At 34.1% G+C, this 10,363-nt stretch overlaps 1 protein-coding gene across 2 annotated transcripts; it reads left to right on the top strand.

Moving 5' to 3' along the window:
- Positions 1-1,844: 1,844 nt before the first annotated feature.
- Positions 1,845-9,936, top strand: LOC140849615 (uncharacterized). 2 transcript variants are annotated; one of them, XM_073237496.1, is made up of 4 exons: positions 1,845-2,001; positions 4,362-4,459; positions 5,624-5,659; positions 8,175-9,936. In XM_073237496.1, the coding sequence occupies exons 2-4, from the start codon at positions 4,406-4,408 to the stop codon at positions 8,763-8,765; spliced, it is 681 nt and encodes a 226-aa protein (XP_073093597.1). In that variant the 5' UTR covers positions 1,845-2,001; positions 4,362-4,405; the 3' UTR covers positions 8,766-9,936. The 2 variants fall into 2 exon arrangements, with proteins under 2 accessions (XP_073093597.1, XP_073093598.1); XM_073237497.1 differs by lacking the exon at positions 1,845-2,001 and adding an exon at positions 7,293-7,464 and having other exon boundaries at positions 4,361-4,459.
- The last annotated feature ends 427 nt before the right edge of the window (positions 9,937-10,363 follow it).

Below are 10,363 nucleotides of genomic sequence, written 5' to 3'. Positions count from 1 at the left end.
TTGTGTCTTAGAAAGATTATTTTAGTAAAAAAGTAAGAGTTGGGCTGGTAACAGTAGAGCAAGAAACAGGCAGACAAAAAACTGTATCAGGAATCAGTAAAAATAATCATCAATATAGACCAATACTTATCAATGTATTCCATTTATACTATTAATGAGAATGCTAATCAAATAAACACAAGCTTAACAACATAAATTCATTGACATGGAAATTTTATGTAGAAATCTGATAACTTTAGTATCATCCCAGTTAGTTGTTCCTAGCCAAGTTGGCTGGCTCTCTTGAATGAGAGCAAGCTTCTTGTGCATTGGAATCCTCCTATTTCCCCTCATTCTACAGAATTTTGGATTAGATATCATTTACAACAAAATCAGAAAGGGAAAGGACATTCATATTATTAACTTGGTCAAAAACATTATTCATCACCTAAATTTATGCCAGGAAATCTACTGGTTGATAGATACACAGAAATAACTAAGACAGAGTCTCTCTACCTACAGTTTACTCACTATAATAATTTGTTATGTTGTTGCTGAAGAATAATTTTCTATTCAATAGTTGACATACAGTATTAGCTCCAGGTTTGCAACATAGTGTTCTGACAAGTACATACAGTATTAATCAAAAACTCTCGTAGCAGAAGTTACACATACTTAAAACTATCTCGGTGCAACTGTGGAGATACAGGAATCTGCGTTAAAAAAAGACTGGCTTTTGAAACTATAAGCCAGTTATTTTCTCAAGCCTCAGTTTCTTCTTGTACATTACTTTCTAAGCACACAGATCTAGGTCTGTATCTTGATTCAGATTTTTAGTTGTCCTCATTGCAATTAAGTTATACTAAAGAAATTTTTTAAAGGAACAAATTGACCTACCAATAATCAAGGAGACTCTGTTCAGTGCCCTCAAATTCACCTCTAGGATAAAAAGTCTGGAAGTCCTCATCTGATCTTCCATTCATTACTGGGTGAGTTAATGCCAAAAAGATAAACCATTATTAACACTTAAGTTGAAAGAAAAGCATCACAAATCCCATTACACTCCAGAAGACCTTCACATGTAAGTACATGTTTTCCTATATTTCTGCTGATGAATGACATTTTCATGGAAAGTTAAATTTATTGACATCAAAGCAAATGTCAAACTATTACAACGCTCACATTTTGTATTGTTCAATAACTGGCACATTTCTTCTGAGCAAGATAATTACTGCAGTGCACAATATCTCTTTTGTTATAATTTAATTAAAGAATTATTATTAATCTAGTGGTATGTACTTTGAGTGATCTCAAACTGATTCACTAGTTATCTTTCTCTCATTTTTGTGTCCAGAAAACTAAGAAAAGGATACAATGTTTGCAGCTTCCATTCAACTACTAATGTTTAAGTTGATCATGATTTTATAATCTCTAGAATTTTAGGAATGAAGTACTTTATCTTAAAAACACAAGCTACCATCTTCAAATATTTTCTCCCAGCTCAGGCCACAATATCAGCAAACTGTAGCAAGGCGAACATTGCAAATAACAACTTTAACGATGTAAATGTTTAAGAGGTTTAGGGTTTGTCGTCAAGTTTCAAAAATTACTGCTTTGGTGGTGAAATGTCAAGTTCTTTAAGAAAACATTTGGAATAAAGGAAAGAAAATGGAATTAAAGTATTATCTTTAAATTACAGATTAGGCCTTCACTTTCTCTAATGAACAGATAATTAGCCATGATATTTCTGACAAAAAGGAAAAGGAAAAATGTCAACTTTTGAAGATTGTTAATGCTTCTTTTTTTGCTTCAGGAACTAGTTTGGATTAGCCCAGAAACAAATGCTAAAATAATACTACTAATAATATTTTGCTTAGCAATAGGAACAAAATAGAAAGGATAAAGGAGAGAAAAGAATCCTTTATAAGGCCTGAATTGCCTGTACTCTTCCAGCTTCCAGAGTTCAGAAGCTGAAGTAAGGCTGACATTGCTGGAGGAGCAGAAAGAGGCGTCCTTATTACGGTATCATTTTAAAAATTTTAAAGACTTAAACCGATTTTCCTTAGATATTGATTATATCTTATTTCTAATTAGTGTAGTTATTATGAGACCTCAAACTTTGTTTTCCACTGAGTTCTAACAGACAATGCCCTCGAAAGAAAATACCATAGATTTTTTTAAAAGTGGAAACGTTTTAACAAATATATCAACCTATAAGTTCTATTACTTTTATTAGTAAAATGTTAGTAATTTTAGTAAACATGATAATAAAATATAGCTTACCCTCTGGAATCCCTTAAAGCTTTAAAGTGGCTTCTTTTAGACATGAATCCATATTTTAGTTTTATATCTATAAAAATATTTTGTACCTATAAAAATGAAACTGTTTACAGTGTCAGGAATATCAATTTTACTAAATTATACAAGAAATGATTGGGCCCGATTTTGCATTAATGGGACATTTACATTCTATTAATCTCTTTTATTTAAGGAAGGTGTAACTCCAGGGGAAAATACGTTCCCAGCCTGGGGCAAATTACCTTTGAAGCCAAAATCAGTCAAAGGGAGAAATAAAGTTGGAGAGACCCATTTACTGTCAACAAGCAGTCATCCACTTCTGCCCTCCCATGTCTCTCGCGACCTGGCTGCAAAAAGGGACCCCACCCAACCTCTCTGGTCCAGATATGCCCTCGCTCCCCCTTGTAATCAGCTATTGATATGGAGATGCACTAAGGCCAAGAGACAGATTCTAGAAATATTGCAATTTTACCCACAGAAGGGCATATAAATATTTAAATGTTTTATTTTTGAGTGAGATTGTGAGAGTTTCACATGATGGACGTACACAAGCTAATCTGGTTTCCTAGTCTTCTCTTGAAGTATTGGTATGTGATAATTTCATCAAATAAATTAATCAGTTTCTTTTAAAAGTAGAACATGGACCTCAAGTAGGTTAAATAATGTGACCAGGGCTTGAAAACACAAGCTCAGCTCATAACTAATGGTTCAGTGGTCTTTCCCTTAAAATCACAAGAAGATGCCATACTAAATAAAGTCATTGTAATTCTCCATTGGTAATGTATGGCTATCATGTTTTCAATGTTGTAATTTTAGATTAGAAAAGCAATCACATTTGAATCTGAGATTTTGTAAGTATAAATTAGCCATTAATTCTTCTTCTTTGTGTGAAAGGAATTAGTTAAGTGAACAAAGACAAAAAAAATTTGCTCCATTACTGAACTGTGATATATGAATGCAAAATTATGAAGAAAAGAAATTTTATAATAAATTTTATGAGAAAGAACTACAGTTGGAGAGGTTTAGATTTGGTTTGGTTTTTTTGTTTAGAATCTAGAAATATCAAATAAAAATTTAGCAGAAATGTCAAATTTTTAAAGTTACTCATAGATTATAATACTGATGGCATGATTAATATAAATACTTCGTATTTCTACCTATATGCATTTTTTAATTGTAATTTAACATTTAAAAGTTTTTGTCTAGAGTCTTAAGTATGTAAGGTCAAAATCAAAGACAGAAGACCATTTTAATAACAATTTCTTGGTCTGTTTTATGTGTTTAAATTATAAAATCAACAAAGCACCATAAATTTTGTAGTAACAGAAAATCCACATATAAACCATCATGCCATACTTATTTTAACTTTTGCTCACATTCTCCTGTCCTTACCTATTTTGATAACTTACATACAACACAGTATTTAATCCTTACCTATTTTGATAACTTACATACAACACAGCATTTAAACTTTCAATTTATCATTATAACATAAGCATTTTTCAAATTTCTACAGTCTTCTTGATTATCAGTATTCATATACTTTTAATTATAAGTAACACTATAGTTAACACTTAAAATAGTTTTTAGTGATTAACTTATCAAAGACAGTTCCCAAGCCTGAAATCCTTTAAGTTAAATATACAAACATTTTGATTTTTCTTTTGCATATTGCCATATTACTTTCCAAAAAAATTATCTCAATTAATAGAACCAATTTCTATGTACAAGGATATCAGCCTCAACACAATCTAGACCATATTTTGGTTTTACCTTCTAAAATAACTCTTCAGTGATTATAAAATAGTAGCTCAAAAGGAAGTTCTATGTTTTCTTGACAATGAAACAAGTACTAACTTTTGTCTACATTTTTATCTACTATTTGCATTGTTACTGAAATCCATTATTTTTAACCTTTGCACAAATCTGTTGGACTCAATATTTTCCTTATTAATTTGATAAATTTTTTATTATGCTATAGATATAATATATACCAAAGATGTACCTTCACGTGCATACATGCTTTTCCTTTGTTAAAATTTAACAAAAACAAAACAGCATTTCTTCTATTTTTCCACTACCAGTGAAGCATCTCTTGCTGCCTATTTTTTGAAAACCCTAAGACAAGATGAAGGCTCTGATTTGTGTTGCTGTCATTTTGACTTTGACTGCTTGCTTCTCGGTAAATATCAAATATCTTTTCATATATTTATTTTCTTAGTTCTTAATCATAAAGTAAGTGTTCATTCAGTTCACTGTTTTATGTCAACTTAACTTTATACTACATACACCTTGTTTTAATTTTTTTTGCCTAATACCTTAATTTTACTTTGTGATCTTTTATTAACCTTGCAATGCAATCAATATTTTTCTTCTTTTTTTTTTCCACATATTGGTAGATTTTAGAATTCCCAACACATGTAAGTAGAATTCTGTAGTGTCATGATTTTAAGTTGTGTATTCTGATTCTACTTCTGCAGTAGTATTTCTGAATAACATTTAGTCTTTGGTAGGCTCCCCAAAAAGAAAGATGTGTGGAGAAGAAAACTGATTATAAGGAACACTGTAAGATAAATTTGCAACCACATAAAAGACCTCACTGGATCAAATAAATTAAGAAATTCTAGGTATAATATATAACTTCCAATCAAGAGCATTAGCTTGATATCCTCTAACATTTTTAGATGTGTTTATTTAACACCTGCACCTAAGTCTCATTATCTAAAGGAAAGTCACACTGTCTAAACCTTATTGCTGCAAACATAATTCAGTATCATTTCATGAACAACCAGTGCTTCAGGGGTGCTGTTCACTACGGGAACTGCCTCTTCACCTGCTGTCCCATGCTAAAATTTAGCAAGGGGGATTTCTCATGTAGTGAAAAATTCTTGTTCAAAGCTCTTTGGATCACCTATTTCTCTTTCCCACAGAAAATATTTTTCCTTACACCAACTTCATAATGATGTTGGTTCCATGATGATCCTTCTCCTGGCTTGTCCCTGAGTAGATAGTAGTTACGATAAAAGAAGCCAAACCTAGCACTACCTGGAAACTGCAGACTGGTTGGTAACCCATCCATGAGAAAGTAGAGGGAGAGGAACCCTCTGCTTAAAGACCACCACAAAAACTGATCTTCCTTATCCCATGAACCATGTACGCCTTATGCTGTTGGACAGTCCTTAAGTGACACCCAAAATTCTAAATTTGTATTCCATCTTAGTCACCCTAACCCATAGTAATAATACACACTCCCTCACAAATAACTTATTATCTGTATTCTTAAAATGCCATATACTCCCTACGCCTAATTTTTTAATATATATTTATATTCTCTTTCTCATTTTAGTCAGCTGGTGCACATAAGCGACACAGCCACAAAGAAGTAAGTTTTATTTATATTTCTCATTATCATTTCATATTTTCATTCATAATCAAAAGTCAGTGTGTTCAAGGAGTTGATGAGGTTTAAGTATTTTTTTTAAATGACAACCTAAGAAAATGTTGAGAAAGCTAGTCACCCAATAGGAATAGATCTGTGAACCCCAAAATCTTGCTTCCAGTTTCCTGTCTCTTAGATACATATTAATCTGCAATGAGAATAGGATAGTTTAGCACATACAAAGCAAGGTTTACCCAGCCTTCAGTATCAGAAGCTATCGACATTTGTTTGTCCAATGTAAAGGTCTTTCTCCATATAAACATTAATATCTTTTTAATAAGAAACATTTCCTATATCCCATAAAATGCAAAAATTAGGGTTTTTTTCAAAACCAGTGGTTTTCAGTGGAAAAGAAAATAAAATTCAGAATCATCTGAAAAGACTTTTCAAAATTACAAGTCCTTTCATCCACTCTCTGCCATTTCTAACTCTTATAATATTTCCAGGCAACTACATCAGGGGAGGTCTCTCCCTGTGCACCAGGTGAAACCTCAACCTGGACTGGGAAGGGTTCTTGACTCTGAACGAGAAAGAATTCTCAAGCAGGTTGGAGGAGTGTAGATAAGGAAGGAATTCATTAAAACGAAAGTAGAAATGAATGGCAGCAGCCTTGCAGGCAACAGAGAGCAAGGAAACTGAAGTAGGACAGAGAGAGTGGAAGACTTGTGCTAAGGTCCAGATAATAAAATGAAATAATGTGGTAGCAAAGATGCTTACCACTGGAAGAGCACAGAGATAAAAAGCAATTAAGCTGAGCAGTGAAAAACCTTGATTTAAAAGGTGTGCACTTAAAGAAAGGAAAGTGGACATACTCCTTTGCTGAAAAGCTAGGGGTTCCCTCTTTTGAGAAATTTTCAGGAATGTGACAAAGGGCCAGGGGGTATAAACTTGTAAAATGGTCTCAAAATGCTTATCTACAGTGAGACACCTTATGTCTCTTCTCCTCTATTATCAGTCCTCCAGGTAATTCTGCAAAATTAACTTAACACAAGAAATTAGTCTGCTCCTCTCCAGGATAGCAGCTTTAGCAGTTTCCTTCTGGGAACATATCAATCAAGATCACCTACCCTTCCCCCAAAGTGGGCTGAGTTATTATCTATTTGCCAAACAATATGTTAAGAATCTTACCTTCTAACTTTCTGGTTTTTAAAATGGAATCTTAGCTTTAAGATGGAATCCTTCCTGTTCTTGCTCTACTGTTTACATCACAGCTTTTTTGGAAAATTAATCTCCTGTCCCTGCCCATCATCAATAAGTCCTACTCATATCAAGATGGAGGTGCACTGCACAATAGGGTGTGTTACCTGAAAATATTTGTCCTGTCATTCTGTTACATCCCCCTGCTCTTGCTTCACCACTCCAAGACGAGCACTCTAAGTGATGCTTAAAACCAAAAAGTTATCCTGCTTCTAATGCTGAATAGACATTGTCTAGGATTACTGCCCCAAATTGTGTTAATATTTAGAAAAACAATAATCCCAAACCTACCTTAAAAGTTTCTGACAATTTTGGCAACTTACTTCACCTTCATCTTAAGTCTGGTCGATCTGATTATTTAAAATTTATTCATTTTGAGAACTAATGCTCCATGAAGAGGCAGGAGGAATGTCATATGCAGAATCCCAAGGATTAACTTCAGTCAGTGAAGACAAAATGAGAGATGGGATCTAAGTGGCAATCCTAAGGAAATGGCATGTTAGAAGTACATGTAACTGAAGTCAATGAAAATTGCCCATGGCATTGCTGAAGTGAGTGTTTCACTGGGTAGATATACACTAACTGATCTAATGCACTTCTAGATTTTTCTGTCTGTGATTCTGTGCAAATGACTCAGCCACAGGAATTCATGAAATGCTCTATCAATCTTATATTGTGGGGCCCATGAAAAGGAAGCAATGCAAAGCTTATACAGCAGGAAAATGTATTATGCTCATTTCCAGGATAGAAAGTGAACAGCAGGCCCCAAAAAGTTCTCCATGAAACACAAAACACTAGTATGAATAAATGCTACATATATACAAAATATTTCCATAGTGAGGTAAGTTTGAGAAATATTTCATTTCCCTTGGATATGTTAAAAATTCATTGGCATATTATATTAACAATTCTAATAAATCCTGCAGTAAAGAAACATTTTTACTTACCCAAATCTTTTCCATAGTTATTTGACCACCAAAGTCTTTTTCATACAGTGTCTATTATGGAACACATTTTGGGAAAATCTGTAATAAAACTATTAGGCTTTGAGATACAGTTCGCTTTATATTTCACCAAAGGTCATAATTCAAAACTTTGTAGTTGCTGGTAATATCCATTAAATGATTTATGGAATGAAGTTATAATATTTACACAAATCTAAGTGATAATATAGATATATAGATATTTAAAGCATGGTTTCAGGCTAGGTTCTGCATCTTATCCGTATAAAACAATTGTGTTTTGTATTCTCTATCTTAAGACTAGTGAAAGTTCTGAAGATACTTTCAAGATATCTAAACAAATAAGTTCTAGGAACTTAAGAGCAAAATCTGGACAAGCTTCTGGAAGTCCACGTGGTCACCATGGTCGTCATGAACGCCTCAGAATCCACTATGGCCACCATCCCCACGGCCACCATTGCCCACATGGCCCATTACCCAGACCTGAGAATGTCATCAAACCCAGTTCTCAAGCACCACTAGCCCCTTCTGGTGCTCTTCCAACCGTCAATAACACCACCGCCACCACTGAGGACACCACGGCTGCATCCACAGCATCTGCCGGCAAAACTACAGCGGTTGCTTCCAGCATCACGGCTCCCAGAGCCCTCCAGGCTGAGACCACCACCTATGCAGTGGCAGCTGGCACCGCCGCTGCCCCGGAGGCTGTAACCACGACTGCTGCTGAGGCCGTACCCACTGCTGCCCCGGAAGCCGTACCTGCTGCTGCCCCGGAAGCTGTACCCACTGCTGCCCCGGAAGCCATACCTGCTGCTGCCACAGACGCTGTGACCACCGCTGCCCTAAATGCTGTGACCGCAGCTCCTAGTCAGCAGCAACAGCTTCAATAAATTATACAACTGCCTAAGATTACAAATGTACCAAACCAAGAAGACAAAGGCAGACCAAGGCAAACAATATTTTCCAAAATATTGTCTAACAGAATGAATGACTTTAAGATGCGTGTAAGACCAAGTGTTTTCTTTGTGTGGCATCAGAAAAAAGAAAAAAAAATCGTTTCTAACTCTACCATATGGATTAGAAGCTCTTATTCCTCTTTTATTTCAGAAACGAAATTTGATCTCCTTGAGTGTCTAGGTTTTATCCATAATTCCGAAGCTGACAAGAGTCCTAATATAGAAACAAAAGATTCACCAAATGCGTATTTTTTTTTACCTTTGTTCCCAAGGCTGAAATGTGTTTTATTTTCCTGAAATAATCACTTTTAATTAGGGCCTTAGTAAATTTACTTTATACTTCAAAGTTCGTTAAATCTCACAAAGTGTGCATTTGAAATGGAGGAATGCTTCCCTCACTTTTTCAGGACCTACCAAGAAGTCTAGTAAGACAAAAAAAGGATGAAATATTTTAGCAAGTACTCCAATTAGCCTTAAGAATAGAAATGTGAACTAACTCACAACTGATAGAAAAGCTCTCTTGCTATAAACATTGATGGAAATACACACACCATTATATAACATGATCCTTAAGAAGGAATATTGAAGAAACTGGAGAATAACATATATTGCCCCTGTTTCTGAATATAGGTGTTCCTAACAGATGCCAATTGTGGAACACTTCAAATAGTTCCAATGCTGTTATTGCACCAAATACTCCTTGTACTGAATCTCATTTAATACTCGCAGCAACCCCGTAAAAATGCAGAAATCATTGTCTCCTTTTAAAGATGAAGAAATGGACTGTGAGAGTTTATGTGATGTTCCAAAGATCGCCAAGTATAAATGGCAGATCAGTCTTCAAACTCATATCCATTTAACTCCGGAGTCCTAGCTTCCAATGTTCTACCCAGCATTTGGCCATTTTATTTTCCAAAATATTGTTTTTTACAGATTCTGAAAAACTGAATATTGATATATGTGTGATCAACTTCTCTCACCATTTTAGTTTTAACAAAAATATTGGAAAAGAAACAAAAGTAAAGGGATGTGGATTCTTTTTTGCTTCTTCTATAGTTTGGCTATACTGTAAAACTTTCAAAGATAACATGATTTATGCATTTGATTACGTGTGTGTTGGTGTCTTCTTTATTTCTCTGTAGAATGATAGCAGGATTACCAGAAACTTCACTCTTTCAGATGGTTCTTTAACACAGAAAGTATATGTCCAGGAAAAAAATGTAAATACTTCACAGACAAAGATACCCAAAATTGTTTGAAGTCCCCTCATATAACATCAGGTTAAAGTATTATAAAGTTTAGAAATGACGTTTCTTTGTAATAAAAAACACCAGTGCACTTAGTCATAACCAAATAATCACATTTAAATAAATTATATAAAATATAATTCTATATATACATGTAGTATGTATATGTAAAATTATTATAACCATGATAAAATTACAGAGGTTCAAATAAAATCCCATTCTCAAAGAGATCATAATGTGGTAGGATATATCTTCACAAAGCATAGAAAGAATAAGTAAGTTAAA

The sequence above is a fragment of the Manis javanica genome, chromosome 5 (assembly GCF_040802235.1).
Source record: "Manis javanica isolate MJ-LG chromosome 5, MJ_LKY, whole genome shotgun sequence".
Taxonomy (NCBI): Eukaryota; Metazoa; Chordata; class Mammalia; order Pholidota; family Manidae; genus Manis; species Manis javanica.
The sequence above is the reverse complement of the archived record's forward strand: the minus strand, read 5'-3'. Positions and strand labels throughout refer to the sequence as shown.